At 43.1% G+C, this 17,098-nt stretch overlaps 1 protein-coding gene across 7 annotated transcripts in view; it reads right to left on the reverse strand.

The window, feature by feature from the left end:
* The window catches only part of sdk1 (sidekick cell adhesion molecule 1), a 615,491-nt gene that overhangs the window by 25,888 nt on the left and 572,505 nt on the right, over nt 1-17,098 (reverse strand). For all 7 annotated transcript variants that reach the window (XM_062964472.1, XM_062964469.1, XM_062964468.1 and 4 more), the window contains 2 exons: nt 15,618-15,743; nt 807-971 (listed from right to left, as the gene is read on the reverse strand). In XM_062964472.1, the coding sequence (XP_062820542.1) occupies nt 807-971; nt 15,618-15,743 (291 nt within the window). The remainder of the gene's footprint in view (nt 1-806; nt 972-15,617; nt 15,744-17,098) is intronic.

Here is a 17,098-nt window from a genome sequence, read left to right on the forward strand (position 1 = left end):
AAATTTCGGCCTAGGACAAAACAACAAAACCACACATCCCAGAAACACAAAACTTGGCAGCACAACCCCTCATCCATGCCTCTACGTCCATACAACAAAAAGAAAAGAAAAATAAAGTCCTAATTAGAGGGAGAGCAATAATTGTTTTTATCCAATTGCTGGCAGTTAGAAGGCTAAGCTCCGCCCACTTGGTCTCCTGGCAACCCACTCAGCCCAGGGGACAGGCAGAGTTAGGCCTCACTTAGGCCTCTTCCACACTGCCTATAAAATACAGATTATCTGATTTTAACTGGATTATATGGCAGTGTAGACTCAAGGCCCTTCCACACAGCTATATAACCCATTTATAATGGACTTAATGTAAGGTAAAACCTTTACCTTTTACCTTATCTACCACCAATTGCTCAATACTTTATTTCCCGTACCACCATACTTTGCCACAGCAATGCGTGGCCAGGCATAGCTAGTATATATATGTAATGTGCATAATTCCCATGGAGTAAACAACAAACCACTGGACCAAATCACACCAAATTTGGCCACAAAATACATGGTCATCCAATCAATCTGCAGGCAGTAGCGTGTCAGCAAAAATGGCTTGGCATGTCAGTGCTGACACACGTGTCATAGGTTGGCCACCACTGTTCTAGGACATGCTGGGGAAAAGAGATAAAAAGACATCAAATTTTAAGGAACCACTTGAGGACCATCTCCTTTATCCCCTTCCAATGAGGCATCCTTTTAACCCTTCACCTATTAACATTTTGCCCAAGTTTCCAGTGAAGCACTCAATGCAGTGAACCAACCTGATACAGCTACAGAAGGAGCGCTGGGTTCTCCGTATCCAAAGTCATTCACAGCCACCACCCGGAATTCGTAGCTCACTCCTGGTTTCAGCTTCTCCAGGCTGATTGTGTAGGAAGTGGCACCACGAGGAATGTCCTTCACAAACAGATCCCACAGCCCTTCATCTACAAAGCAGCAAGAAAGGGTGTTTGGTGAGCACGTCCTGATCTTTTCATGCACTTCTTTGAGCACTTCTCAAGCATCGTGTAGGCTCCATCAGACCTCAAGGTCTACTAGAAGAATTAACACAGGTTAAAAGGGGCCGGGCTGTGGCGCAGCTGGCTAGTAACCAGCTGCAATAAATCACTACTGACCAAGAGGTCATGAGTTTGAAGCCCAGGTTGGGTTATGCCTCCGACCATTAATAGCCCCGGCTTGCTGTTGACCTATGCAGCCCCGAAAGACAGTTGCATCTGTCAATTAGGGAAATTTAGGGATGCTTTATGCGGGAGGCTAATTTACAACACCATAAAACTGCCAGCAAAACACGAGGAAAGGAATGAGGAAGTACAGCCACTACTGGACGGTGAAGCAACAGCTCCCCCTGTGGCCAGAATCGTGAAGCTGGAAAAATGTTAAAAATGCCTCTGAGTCTGTCTAATGTATGTTGTTTGTCTGTTGGCATTGAATGTTTGCCATATATGTGTTCATTGTAATCCGCCCTGAGTCCCCTTTGGGGTGAGAAAGAAGGGCGGAATATAAATACTGTAAATAAATAAATAAATAAAATGTGCAACAGTTGGCTACTATGCATGGAGCTACATAGCTGGTTGCCCTTGGAAGTGTAAGCTTCAGCCTGGAAAGTAATAGGCAAGGGGCCTTCATATCGAGATAGGAACCAGAATCTGATGGTAGAGGACATGCTTCATATATTTATTTATTTATTTACAGCATTTATTTTCCGCCCTTCTCACTCGAAGGGGACTCAGGGTGGATCACAGAACACATACGAGGGCAAGCGTTCAATGCCGTTATACAGACAGGACAGACAACAGATAGAGGTATATATAGACATTTTCCCATCTTCGGCGTCATGGAGGTTGTGCTTGATTTTGGCCACAGGGGGTGCTGTCGCTCCATCTTCCATGTCAAAGAGCTCAGACTTCCTTCTTTCTTTGATCACCGGCATTTTCTGGTATTTCCTTTTTTAACAGTGCCACAAAATACCTCCCTGCTTAAGTAATACCTATCTACTCGCAGCTGTTTTCGAACTGCTTAGGTGGGCAGCGAGCTAGACTGAAGGTCGAGTGCTCACCCTGACCCAGGCTCCGAACTGTCAACCTTTCAATTGTTAATCCCTCTTGCAGCTAAAGTCCAGCCCTTATATACAGAAGACTTCTTGATTTACCCACGGATGGCGCCAATGAGAACAAACTGGTGATTGGAAATGAAATTACACTTAAACATTAGGAAGAACCTCTGGGCCATCAAAGCTGCTTGGTAACACTATGTAACACGATTTTTGTTCCTGGGTTATAAATGTCATTTCCTAATTGGATTTGTCATAAAAACATGGAAAAAGTTGATTACACCGCAAAAACTTGGTCTCTGCGGGAGGGACACCCTGCAGCACATTTCTCTAGTTTTTCAATGAGTATCTCAAGCAACTCAGTATAGTCTGTGGCAGTCGCAAAAATGAAGTTTCTGGAGTAGGGCAACTACTTTCAAAGGAAGAACGGGACAATTAAACAGGAAATAACACTTTCAAACCAGGAACAAGACATTGTTCAAATGTTGTTTGTGACGGCGCGAGTGGCCCCATCTATATGTTGAACTGTAAGTTGCAAGATTTGAATTGTATCATGCCTGATTTTGCCTTTACCCTGTAAAATGTAGTTGGATTGATTGGTTATTTATAGCTGTCAATCAATGTTGTTTGCACCAGTTATATTGCTTCCTCAGCTCAATTGTTTGGCTCCACCTCTTCCTGGAGTAGGACAGTGTTTCCTTTTTTCATTCCACCATCAAGCTTTCTACCAGATGGACGTGAGAGAGAGACTTGGCTCTAAAAGCCCTTGATTAAGTTACCTCTCAGCACCAATTCTGAGGTTCTTACCCTTGAGACTTAGGTTTCATGTTCAGGGCCAACCTGGATGACGTTGAGGAGTCTCAAGCGCCTTCAAATCAGTTCTTTGGCACCAAAGGAAGACTGTGTCTTCAAACATAGGCCATTTGGACTGAGGCTGAGGATTGCTCCGGCATTCACGGCCATTGAGAAAGAGGGACCTGGAAAAGCTTCTCAGCTGCAGAGCTCCTTGGACTTAAGACAACCAAAGACTGTAATGTATTTTCCTTTACCCCTTATTGCCTTAAAGGGATAACCTTTTGAAACAATAAAACCAGTTTTGAGTTATCTACAGTGTTTTGGTCCTTGGGAGTTCCAGTTTCCCTAAAGGAGGGCAAGAAGCAATCCCCTGGGGAAAGATGTCACATTCATGCCTATTTCGCTAAGAGTTATAGCCCCAGGTGCAACGGCACATTGTTAGATAGTGTAATGGAGGACGGCAGAGAAAGGGAAATAATGGACCAGTAATTCAATGAATGGAACACCTTGTTCCCCCTTCTCTCCTTAGTTGTGCCATTCAATTATTTACTTAGGATCCCTTGAGGCTGTGATCTCGTACCCACTAAAAGTATGTTCTGAGCAATCTTTAGGTCCTTTGATCTCCACTCCCTTCAGGTTTGCTGCCAGTACATTTCAGTGAGAGCCTATCAGTTTTGCCATGCTTTGTGCCACTTACAATGACTGACAGGTCCCCCAGCGCCTATTTGCTGATCAAGGGGAGTTGGCAGGTCCTGTGTGGATCGGCTTCATTGGCTCAATATGTTCCTGCTTTGGCCACATTTTTACAAATACGGGATAATTAGAAAGCAAGTAATTTGTCTATTAAAAATCCGGAGCAGGGGATTATTTGTACTTGGGATAACCATTCATTGGAACAGCCATTTGTGTTTGAGGATATATTTCTACAAAGGGTGGTGGGGGCGAAAAATACTGCCTTAAAATAGTTTTATAATGTAATAAGAAAATCCTAGCATTTTATTTACTCAAACGAGACAGAGGGTAGATGTACAGCAACGGCGAATATAGCTCAGAGTACGTAAAAAACAAATAAAAGCTTCACTGTATTCTGTACAACATGCTTGTAATAGATGGAGCTGTCTGTGTTAGTGATACGGAGAAGAATTTCAATTTAGAGCCTATCTGTGTATTAGCTTCCCGTTTTACCATTGCAGTGCCCTATAAAGACAAAACCTATTCGAGGATGCCATTAGTGAAGGAGATGGGGACCGGCGATGTGGCAAACCTCGGACCCTTCCCCATGGTTAGCAAAACACACATGTCCATCTTGGAGCCAAGAATTCAATTGCCTGGGAAAATTTATTGCTTCTACTGGCAGCTGGACTCACTCTTGACCTGGAGCCTCTGTTCTTTTCCTATCACTTGGGAAACAATTTAGAAGAATATTAGGAGTGTAATCTTGCTAAAGCCCTTTCTGTTATTTGGGTTCTATTCTCAGCAGGTTAGATACAGAGAGGGTGCTTTCTGAAAGCGAGCCTGGCTTTAGGTCCAACTCGCTTACTGATATCCTACTCCACACTATCTAACTTTCTGAAACAATCAGGGCCAGCTAATCACCTCCCAACAGAGGATTCCCCCAGGAAGGAAGCAGCCAGGCTTTGAAGCTAATCAAGGTGGCCAATTGCAACATTCAGGCCCAGGCTGCGGCGCAGGCTGGTGAGCAGCCAGCTGCAGCCAGCTGCAACAAATCACTCTGACCATGAGGTTGTGAGTTCGAGGCCAGCTCGGAACCTGCGTTTGTTGTCTCTGTCTTTGTTCTATGTTAAAAAGGCATTGAATGTTTGCCTTATATGTGTGATGTGATCCGCGAGGCGGGGTGAGAAAGAAGGGCGGAATATAAAAATTGTAAATAAATAAATAAATAAATAAATTCACACTCCTTTTCTCCCACCCTGGACATCAATCCACAGATATATAAACTCCACTTGCCAAGTTTCCAACAGACCTCACAACCTGCTTGCCATAGATGTGGGCGAAATGTCAGGAGAGAATGCTTCTGGAACATGTCCATGCAGCCCGGAAAACTCACAGCAACCCAGCACTGCTTAATATTAGTGCAGAAAGAGGGAAAGTTTGCTATGCGAAACCAGCCCCGCTCCCCAAACCAGTGCAGTTCCTCCCTGTCAATTTTTGGTTAATGTACTGTGAGATGCAGACCAGCTGGCTGTGGGGGTTACAAGAGGATTGCTCTCAATTTGCATTTTGTTTTTTTGCTTCGGGAACATCTGTCCCTTCTCTTCCGTTCCTATCGCCTTGGCTGGGTGCAAGTATTTGGAAAAGAAGGCAGGAGACAGCAACCCTAAAGGGCAAGATATTTCCTAACAAAGAAAAGAAGAAAATACGGAAGAAAGCATTTTGTTATTATGCGTGCCTCAGTCCCTCTTAGCCCGTTGCATATGGAGGATTCGGGCGGAGGTGCAGAGCTGGATCTTTGCCCATCCGCTCTGAGTTTTCCATCGGATGCTGAAGCGCACAGAAGTGTCTTCACCGGACACTGTAGTGGCACCAACCTGGGATTATTGGTCTCAAGGCTCAGGAGCCCTCCAGTCCTGAATGCTTTGCATTTTTAGTATTATGCATGTCTCTTATCCCGTTGCATGGAGGACTGGGGCGGAGGTGCACAGTTGTATCTTTGCCCATCCGCTCTGAGCTTTCCATCTGATGCTGAAGCGCACAGAAGTGTCTTGACTGGACATTGTAGTGGCACCAACCTGGGATGATTGGTCTCAAGGCTCAAGAGCCCTCCAGTCCCAAATGCTTTCCATTTTTATTATTATGCATGCCTCTTATCCCTTTGCATGGAGGATTGGGATGGAGGTGCAAAGCTGTAACTTTGCCCATCCGCTCTGAGCTTTCCTTCGGATGCTGAAGCGCACAGAAGTGTCTTTACTGGACATTGTAGTGGCACCAACGTGGGATTATTGGTCTCAGGACTCAAGAGCACTCCAGTCCTGAATGCTTTGCATTTTTATTATTATGCATGCCTCTTATCCTGTTGCATGGAGGATTGAGGCGGAGGTGCACAGTTGTATTTTTGCCCATCCGCTCTGAGCTTTCCATCGGATGCTGGAGCGCACAGAAGTGTCTTCCACAGGCCTTGCAGTGGCACCAATCTGGGATTATTGGTCTCAAGGCTCAAGAGCACTCCAGTCCCAAATGCTTTGCATTTTTGTTATTATGCATGCCTCTTATCCCGTTGCATGGACGACTGGGGTGGAGGTGCAGAGCTGGATCTTTGCCCAACTGCTCTGAGCTTTCCATCCGATGCTGAAGCGCAGAGAAGTGTCCTCACCGGATACTGTAGTGGCACCAGACTGGGATTTTTATTTATTTATTTATTTATTTACAGTATTTATATTCCGCCCTTCTCACCCTGAAGGGGACTCAGGGCGGATTACAATGAACACATATATGGCAAACATTCAATGCCAACAGACAAACAACATTCAGTTTTAGACAGACACAGAGGCATTTTTTAACATCTTTCCAGCTTCACGATTCCGGCCACAGGGGGAGCTGTTGCTTCACCATCCATTGGTGGCTGTTCTTCCTCTTCTTTTCCTCGTGAGCAGTTTTATGGTGTTGTAGATTAGTTAAATTAGCCTCCCGCATAAAGCGTCCCTAAATTTTCCCTACTTGACAGATGCAACTGTCTTTCGGGGCTGTTAGGTCAACAGCAAGCCGGGGCTATTTTTTTTTAATGGTCGGAGACTTAACTTGACCCGGGCTTCGAACTCATGACCTCTTGGTCAGTAGTGATTTATAGCAGCTGGTTACTAGCCAGCTGCGTCACAGCCCGGCCCCCTTTGGTCTCAAGGCTCAAGAGCACTCCAGTCCCAAATGCTTTGCGTTTTTATTATTATGCATGCTTCTTATCCCGTTGCATATAGGACTGGGGCGGAGGTGCAGAGCTGTATCTTTGCCCATCCGCTCTGAGATTTCCATCGGATGCTGAAGCGCACAGAAGTGTCTTGACTGGACATTGTAGTGGCACCAGCCTGGGATGATTGGTCTCAAGGCTCAAGAGTACTCCAGTCCCAAATGCTTTGTATTTTTATTATTATGCATGTCTCTTATCCCGTTGCATGGAGGACTGGGGCGGAGGTGCAGAGCTGTATCTTTGCCCATCCGCTCTGAGCTTTCCATCCGATGCTGAAGCGCACAGAAGTGTCTTGACTGGACATTGTAGTGGCACCAACCTGTGATTATTGGTCTCAGGACTCAAGAGCACTCTAGTCCTGAATGCTCTACGTTCTTATTGTTGTGGTAATCTCAGAGACTCAATTTAACCCTCTCTGGGGGAGATTCCACCAAAAATCAGCAGAGTAGTGAAAGCTTTCAAATGCAACAGTTACTTACACGGGGTGAGCAAAGAGAAGTCTTTATCTATTTAGGATTGCAATGGACTGCAGAGTCTCAGTAAAAGTTCAAAAAGAACTCCATTGTAGATAGAAAGGCTTGGGAGCTGTCTAGTCTACTCTAGCCTGGTTTCTAATGAAAAATAAGAAAGGAAAAATAACAAACATCTAAATAGTTACATCTTGCCAGGAGAGATGGCGAGATGCTGCTTGTTAGCTAGAAGAACAAAGGGAGAAGAGAGAACCAAAATGGTTCCAACCTCATGGTCCAGTTTATTGGGGCCATAAAAGACATTCTGAACAATGAGAAGTTACTGTCCCTAGAGATTCACATTTCTGCTAACGTCAAAGTAAGGGATGTGACGTAAACAGGATAGAGTGAAACACAGTAAAGCCTATCTAGGGATGCTTTGGAAACAGGGAAAGGATTCCCTCAATCTAACTCTATTATTTATCTGACTACATTTAGACTTGAGTAGTCCAGGGTGATTCCCAACACTTATCCATTCGAAGGGAGTGAGCGTCCGAGGAGAGCTGCAGGTGCTGGAACAGACGCGGCTCCAATACGGGAGCGCGATTTCATGGACAATTAATCCAGCGCTCTGGGCTGAATCAAACTGTCAGTCAACCGACGGTGGCTCTTAGGCCTGATGGCGTGGAGGCTGCTAACAAATGCCTGCTGCGTTAAGAGCCAGGCCTGGATGGACGCCTGCCATGTCGACATCACTCTGCTCTCTCCAGCAATTCTCTGCCCTGCGCAGCTGGAGGCGGGAGGACGCCGCCGTCTTGCTATAAACCTTGGCCCTTAATCACATGCCAGTCAATGCGGGCAGCGGACCATTCAAAGGCTTCTCCCGAGCGGGGCTCAACAAGAACCAAATTAAAATGTTAATTTATTTTTAAGGAGAGAAGGTTGAGGTTGCGGCACGGGCTCACAAAAGGACAAGGATGCAAGGCGGAGGCAGAGGCTGACAAGACTGACAACGAGGCGCCTGCCACGCAGAGGACGGAACAAAGGCGAAAGAAGAAGAAGAAGAAGAAGAAGAAGAAGAAGAAGAAGAAGAAGAAGAAGAAGAGGCATTGAATTGACCGGCTTTGGCTGGGTGGTGACCATGATTAAGACAGAATACAAAGAGGCGATAAAGAAAATGGGATTCAAGAGAGCGGAGGAGGCACTGCTGCTTGGAAGCCTGCAAAGCTTCCAGGTTAAAACGTGGGTAAAATGGATGAATCTTACATTCCGACGGCTGATCGAACTGTCAAAACTCATCTGGCAGGTCATTCCACAATCTTGGGGTGGCCAATGAAAAGCTGGTTGACGGTTGCCAGTTGGGTCCTGGCTGGTTTGAGTTGACATCCCCCAGTATGGGGCAGATTGTATGCAAGAAAGCAAATCAAATAATATTTTATTGATTAGCCCATCAGCCGTATCAAAACATTTAACACATAGACATACATACAACATACAAAAGAAGTTAAAATAAACAAGCTGTTAACAAGATCCCGTTCAGGTCAAATATCTGCATCACCTCCACAGTTTACCCCAATTGATTCCAAATATGCAATTCTCAGCTGTGTTGATTTGAACAGGAAAAGGGCTGCTTTGTGTGTTATTTTAGGATTCTGGCCGGCCAACAAAAATGAAATTTAAATGTGTGTTTTGTGAATAATGTATGGCCCGAGGCATTGGTCTCTCTCTTTCTTATACAATTTACAGCCGAACAGGACATGTGCGATATCCTCCACCTCTGATGCTCCACAAATACAAAATCGTTCGTTGTATGAAACTTGATTAAACCTCCGTGTTTGACCATCGTATCCAGCTGCTCAAAATGAGCTCTGGTAAATACCCTCCTGAGGTGTTTAGGCATTTCTGTCTTTAGATACCGGGCTGTTTGGAAAGTATGTTTGAATCGGCTTAACCATTTCAATGAGCCAGCTTTACTCGGGGTAGCAATGTTTTTTGGCCTTCTATATGGAAGAAAGCAATTCTGTAGGCAACCTGGACCCAAACCATGTAGAGATTGAAAGCTCAAAACCAACACTTTGTCCTTTGTGTTGTTGAAGGCTTTCATGGCCGGAATCACCGGGTTGTTGTGAGTTTTCCAGGCAGTACGGCCACTCTATCAACCACCATGTCAGCCTATAAAGAGAAGCCACTGAAATCATCAAGCATGTGGGCAATTTCACCAGAAAGGAGGAAACCATGAAAATGAATACCATCTGGCTACCAGTATTTAAAAAACTCTAAAATCAGGACAGTAAATAAAGAGCAACACTCAGAAAACAGGGGAAATCAGGACAAGAAACAACTCCAGGTCACAACTGTGATTGTGAATTCCATCCAATATCTTTACCTTTTGCCTGCTGTCTAACAAATCTGTTCTTTCTTTCTGTCTTTCTTTCTTTCTGTCTTTCTTTCTTTCTTTCTTTCTTTCTTTCTTTCTTTCTTTCTTTCTTTCTTTCTTTCATGTATTCCTTCCCTATTCTGAAAGAATCAGCCTCATTTACCCCTTGGATGTGAGATGATGTTTCCATACCTCGTCTCAAAATGGATTGTTGCCACTACGTCCTATGGAGACTGTCATTGATCCTGTAACACATCCTTCGTATGTTTGGGTTTGTAGCTGGAAACAGCTGGATATTTTACAGCAACTTACAGCTGTGTGTTTGTATATGTGGGCCGCTTCAACAAGACTGGTAAATAGAAATGGAGCAGCTGGAACTCCTCCACGGCTTAGATTTGGACAGGGAGGCATTAGCATTTTGGGTTTAAATCCATTAGTCCGACTCTTTTATATCTCTTAAAATATATCGCGAACCAGTCCGGAATTGAATAAACCAACTTTCTAAATAAATGAAGAAGTATTTGAAATGCTAAGCAGATGAGTCCCCATAAAACTCAGCAATGCCTTGAGTGCTTGTCAGTCAAAGGCCACGTAGGTAGGGGCCCACATGTATTATTTCACCGTGACGTTTTTAATTCCTTGGCCGAGAGCTACCACGGCAATAGGATGAGAAGGGAAGCAAGAGAGAAGGCAGCATTTAATGTTAAGGGTAATGAGGCCTATAATGGAAGACAGCTGAGATACAAAACCCCCAAGGTAATGGTAAGTTGTTTGAATATTGACAAAGTGTTAACACTTTTCATTTGCTTGTTAAGATGCCTTGCAGTGGCTACAGAGAGACCGCAATTCTCCCCACTTCATTGTGGCTTTATGTATGCGGTCATCCGCTGTATGTGTGTTTGTGTGCACACCCTTCAAGTGATGTATCAATTTATGGCGATGCCACGGGTAATATTGTTTTGATAGGCAAAAAAGTTTCAGAGTTGGATTTAACACTCCCTTCCTCTGAAATATAGCCTATAGCACTTGGCAGCCTCACATCCAAATGCTAACTAACCCAGAATGATGATGATAATAATAATGAGGAGGGTGAGGATGATGTTGTTGTTGTGTGCCTTCAAGTAATTTCTAGCTTACGCTGACCTTAGAAACAAGGTTTTCGTAACAAGATTTGTTCAAAGTAGGGTAACTTTGGCTTCTTCTGAGGCTGTGACTTACCTAAAGTCATCACGTTGGAAAATTTGGGTTATTTTCCTTGTGTTTATTGTTATGTCAGTCTGTTAGTTTTTTATGTTTTTATGTTTGCCTTTTTGTACTGTGGTTTATTTTTGTTAGGTTTGTGATGTTATTGTTTATGCGTCATGTTGTAATTTTGTAATTTGTGCATGCACTGAGTTTTTATTTTTTGTAAGCGGCCCTGAGTCCTGTTGGAAGAGAGGGCGGGATATAAATAAAGTTCATTATAAGCTTACTATGGCTGAGCAGGGCTGGGCTGTGGCGCAGCTGGTTAGTAGCCAGCTGTAATAAATCACTACTGACCGAGAGGTCATGGGATCAAAGCCCGGGTTGGATTGAGCTCCTGACCGTTAATAGCCTAGATCGCTGTTGACCTAAGCAGCTCAAAAAACAGTTGCATCTGTTGAGTAGAAAATTCTAGGTACCGCTTTATGTGGGGAGGCTAATTTAACTTATTTGCGACACCATAAAAACTGCCAACAGTATTATTTATTATTATCTATTTATTTATTACAGTTATATCCCGCTCTTCTCACCCCGAAGGGGACTCAGAGCGGCTTACAAATCAAATGAACATACAATATATTATTAGCATAGCACAATATAAGCATTAAATTACTATATTGTACTATATCATTATATGGTGATATTATTAGTAATATTACATTTAATATAGAATATATAATTAATATTATTATATTGTATTATTAGTAGTATAATATGCAGAAATGAATGAGGACGTACTACCATCAAGGACTCGGTGTCACAAGTAGACGTTGAAACGGCAGCTCCCCCTATGGCTGGAATTGAGCATACCCTCATGAAGCCAGAAGCTGGAAAATGTCTGCCTATATGTTATATGTCTAAAGGTGTTGAATGTTTGCCATGTATATGTGCAATGTATACAAGTCTCACTTAGTGCACTTTGTTCAGCCCATCCTTATGTTTTATTGCTGCATTTTAACTTTGTCTTATTAAGGGTTTGATTTTAATCGTATGTTTTAATTTTCATTTGTGCGTTTTCGGTATTTGATGTGTTATGTATGTATACTTGTTTTGCATTTGTAAGCCGCCCTGAGTCCCTGCGGGGAGATAGAGGCGGGGTACAAGAATAAAATAATAATAATAATAATAATAATAATAATAATAATAATAATAATAATAATTATTATTATTAATGTAATCCACCCTGAGTCCCCTTTGGGGTGAGAAGGGCAGAATATAAATACTGTAAATAAATAAATAAATAAATAAATAAATAAATAAATAAATAAATAAATAAAATCAAACCCTGGTCTCCAGAGTCATAGTCTAATGCTCAAACCATTATACCATGCTGGCCTTCCACCACCCACTAGCCTTCCGTAAAGTCATCCTCATCCAATAGAAAGGTGCAATTGCATCATTCCCAGCAATGGATGAAAACAGTGACTTGGGACAGCACCATACTCCTCAGGGCTAAGCTCTGAATCCAGAATGAAACACTCTCCAAGGTGCTGGCAAAATAAAACCGAGCAAGGTACAGAACGTTTTCCTGAAGCCAAAGGGTGCATGAAATAATCCGCTGCTCCAATTACCAAGCTCCCCTTTTGCTTGGATCGCATTTCGCGCTCTCTGCAGATTCCACCCAAACGAAGAAAAGGCCTCCTAGCACACAAATGCCCCCACGCGCTTATTACAGTGCCATGAATAGGATTAAAATAATTCCTGCATAGGAATTAAATGACTAAAAAGAGGGAGCAGCAAGGGGCTCTCCTCCCTCCTCCACGGCCTACGATTGTTTGCAGATCCACTGGAGCCGGTCTGCACAAAGCTCTGCGAAAACCTCCTTGGAGGGACCGTTTCAACCATCGCCCAATGAGCCAACACGTGGCACGCCAATGGACACGGCCCAGAAAATGGGGACTGCATTGATACAAGAAGCAACTGCCAGAGGAGAGACTTAAAATAATAAGTAAATGGGTTCCTGGTTATGCACCAAAGTAATAGATACCCACAAATACAGTAATATGTTTTAGTAATATTCAGTCAACAGGTATAAAGTAAAAACTCATATAGACAGGTTTCGACTAGGTCTTCTTCAAGTGAATTAATCTGGGAAAATTACAATGGATTAACAAAAACATATAACATATCCACATAAATATCATTATAAATTTGACATAGAGACTTACAATAGTATATTCATACGTATACCCTTTATGTTCCTCTTCCTAGTTATGTTTTTATGTCTTCTTTTCTTTTTTTTTCTAGGGTGGGTCTAAATAAAAGGAACAAACAGTGGCTATAACATAATTTAAGGTTTTTAGGTTTCAATTAAGGAAGTTATATCTTATTTATATACTCACAGTGTGAATGGATTTATATGTTCATGAGATACTCTGCTGGCTCTTGGTTAATTCTTATAGCGAGCATAGACTGTTATTTAGGAACCTCACAATATAATGGGAAGTTTTGTCATCAGGTGGGGTGATTTCAGGTAGCAGTATATAAATAAGATATAACACAACTAGGAAGAGGAACATAAAGGGTATACATATGAATATACTATTGTAAGTCTCTATGTCAAATTTATAATGATATTTATGTGGATATGTTATATGTTTTTGTTAATCCATTGTAATTTTCCCAGATTAATTCACTTGAAGAAGACCTAGTCGAAACCGGTCTATATGAGTTTTTACTTTATACCTGTTGACTGAATATTACTAAAACATATAGAGGAGAGACTTAAGACATCCCAGATGATGGAAATTCCCCCTTTTACATCCCAGGCCATGCAATTGTTCACTGGTTTTCTTCTCAAAGAACGGGATGTTTAGCCATTCAGTTTTCAAAACTTGCAGTTTTCAAAGGCTATTTGTAATTCAGGTCTTGTTTGGTTTATTGTACAGAAAAAGTTGTTTTCTGAACAAAATAACCACGAGCACACTTTGTACGAAGACCCCAGCTATTTATTTATTTGTTTATTTACAGTATTTATATTCCGCCCTTCTTTCTCACCCCGAAGGGGACTCAGGGCGGATCACATTACACATATAAGGCAAACATTTAATGCCTTAACACAGAACAAAGACAGAGACAAACGCAGCTCCGAGCTGGCCTCGAACTCATGACCTCTTGGTCAGAGTGATTTGTTGCAGCTGGCTGCAGCTGACTGCTCATCAGCCTGCGCCACAGCCCGGGCTATTTACATCACTTTTACCCCGCCTTTCTTCCCGAGGGGACTCAAAGCGGCTGACAATAAATAGGCCAAAATTCAATGCCTAAAAACAATGTAAAAACAACAATTCATATAAAACAATCTACAAAACAACAATTTATATAAAAAACAGATACCGTGACAAAATAAAATCTCATTATATAAAATTTTAAGCATGTCCAAGCTATAACATGTTCTGTTCAGAAAATGGAATCAAAGAATAATCGAGCGGGAAGAGACTATGAGGGTCATCTAGCCCAACCCCCTGCCATGCAGCACAAAGTACCCTTGACAGATGGCCATCCAGCCTCTGTTTATGTAGCTTCATGTAGATCAGTGGTTCTCAACCTGGGATCCCCAGATGTTTTTGGCCTACAACTCCCAGAAATCCCAGCCAGTTTACCAACTGTTAGGATTTTTGGGAGTTGAAGGCCACTGAGTGGAACCCACTGATGTAGACACTATACTTCTTTCGATGCAGCCCAAAATCCCATTGGCTTTCTTAGCTGTTGGGGCCGGGCTGTGGCGCAGGCTGGTTAGCAGCCAGCTGCAATAAATCACTCTGACCAAGAGGTTTGAGGCCAGCCCGTGTTGGGGTGAGCACCCGACAATTAAAAATAAAATATAGCCACTGCTCGTTGTTGACCTAAGAAACCTGAAAGATAGTTGCATCTATCAAGTAGGAAATAAGGTACCACTTATAAAAGTGGGGAGGCAAGTTTAACTAATTTACGACGTTGTAATGAGGAAGTGAGGAAGTGCCGTCAGAGTGGATGATGAAGCAGCTGCTCCCCCCTGTGGCCAGAATCAAACATCCCCTCAGGAGAAGGTTAAATTGCCTCTGCGTCTGTCTCTGTCTCGGTTCAATGTGTTTATGGGCATTGAATGTTTGCCCTGTATTTGTATAATGTGATCCGCCCTGAGTCCTGTCTGGGGTGAGAAGGATGGAATATAAATACTGTAAATAAATAAATAAATCTATCAAGTAGGAAATTTAGGTACCACTTATATGTGGGGAGGCTAATTTACGATATGATAAAAATCACCCAGCTGCCGTTGGAATGAGGAAGTGCCATTGCAGTGGATGATGAAGCAGCTGCTCCCCCTGTGGTCGGAATCAAACATACGCTCAGGAGAAGGTTAAATTGCCTCTGTGTCTGTCTCTGTTCTATGTGTATTCCCTCAGGAAGCTGGAGAAGGTTTAAATTGCCTCTGTGTCTGTCTCTTTTCTGTGTTATATGGCATTGAATGTTTGCCTTATATGTGTACAATGTGATGCGCCCTGAGTCCCCTTTGGGGTGAGAAAGAAGGGTGGAATATAAATACTGTAAATAAAATAAATAAATAAATGGCATCATACTGTTGGCTCAAGTTCAACTTGTAAAAGTTGAAAAATGAAAAGAGATTCTATTACTTCAGTGTTTCGGGAATAAATTATACCCGCCCTGCTTCTCCTTTGCCAGGTCTTTCTATCTTTGCTCTGCAGATTCTATGACTAACGTTTTTCTGGGTCAGCTCATGTTTTTCCTTCAGCAGCGGGTTACCTGAAGGTCTGGTTTCTATGATGTAGCCGGTGGTGGGCTTCTCTCCGGAGATCCCTTCTGTCCAGTACAAAGTCAGTCCAGAGGCCGTTTTCGAAACCAGAACGTGCTGAGGGGAGCCGGGAGATCCTGCGGGAAGGAGGCCGAGAGAACGAAGGGGAGGTCAGCCTGAAAGCAGCCATTACTCAAACCACGCTCTCTAATTACTTTGGAGAAAAGAGAGCAAAAACCCACAAGCCCCCGGCAAAGTGCTGTGTCCTTTGAAAAAGATGCACAGATTAAGCCGAGCGCTTGAACCACCGAAGGTGGAACACGCCAGAGGTACCTTGCTGCTTCAAAGGATCCTTTAGGAAAACTACTTGGTAATGTATACCCAACGTGCTGATTCTTCCCACTATGTCCCTCCTTGAAATCTGGAGTATCGGAAAAATGTCTTCTTTGAAACAAGCTTAGCTTCACAGGAGGAAGCCAACTATATGCATCATGCAGGGATGCCCTGCTAGACTGCTGCTTGCTTGGCTTCAAAGCTCCCGCTACTGTTGACATCTTGATCAGATGTTGCCTCGACTATATCCCAGGTGTTTTGGACTTCAACTCCCACAATTCCTAACAACCTACCCATGACCTTGTGTCGGGACCATAAGCCAGAAAATAGTAAACTTTTGCCTAACATAGCTTTGCCTCTGCATATATCGTATAGCCTTTATATAGACCAGGGGTCCCCAAACCTTTTAAGCAGAGGGCCGGTCCACGATCCTCAGAGGCGGTCCAACCATAAGGCGAACTAGGCACTTGCCTGTGGCGCCATTGTCCTGGGGGCACAATCGTCCCAGGAGGATGGTGCCACCCCCAACCTCCTTCTCCTTTGGGCCGCGCTGGCGGCCGCGCTGCCCCCCCCCCTTATCCAACACTCGCTTATCCAATGTTCTGGATTATCCAACGCAATTTTGTAGTCAATGTTTTCAATACTTCGTGATATTTTGGTGCTGAATTCGTAAATACCGTAATTACTACATAACATTACTGTGTATTGAACTATTTTTTCTGTCAAATTTGTTGTATAACATGATGTTTTGGTGCTTAATTTGTAAAATCATAACCTAATTTGATGTTTAATAGGCTTTTCCTTAATGCCTCCTTATTATCCAACATCTTCGCTTATCCAACATTCCGCCAGCCCGTTTATGTTGGATAAGCGAGACTCTACTGTACTGTATTTACGAATTTAGCACCAAAATATCACGTTGTATTGAAAACATTGGCTACAAAAATGCGTTGGATAATCCAGAACATTGGATAACCGACCATTGGATAAGTGAGACTCTATTGTATGTGCAACACAGGGCCTGTGCCCCTCCCTTCCTGTGAACTGGTGCCTTTCTCTAGGAAGATCCAGAGAGAGAAGAAAGCTCAGAGTAAACAAGTTATGTCATTGGTATCTCTTGTGCCAAAGTAGGTGTGGGAGGTGGGGAAGATCCTCAGCC

The sequence above is a fragment of the Anolis carolinensis genome, unplaced genomic scaffold (genome assembly GCF_035594765.1).
Source record: "Anolis carolinensis isolate JA03-04 unplaced genomic scaffold, rAnoCar3.1.pri scaffold_13, whole genome shotgun sequence".
Classification (NCBI taxonomy): Eukaryota; Metazoa; Chordata; class Lepidosauria; order Squamata; family Dactyloidae; genus Anolis; species Anolis carolinensis.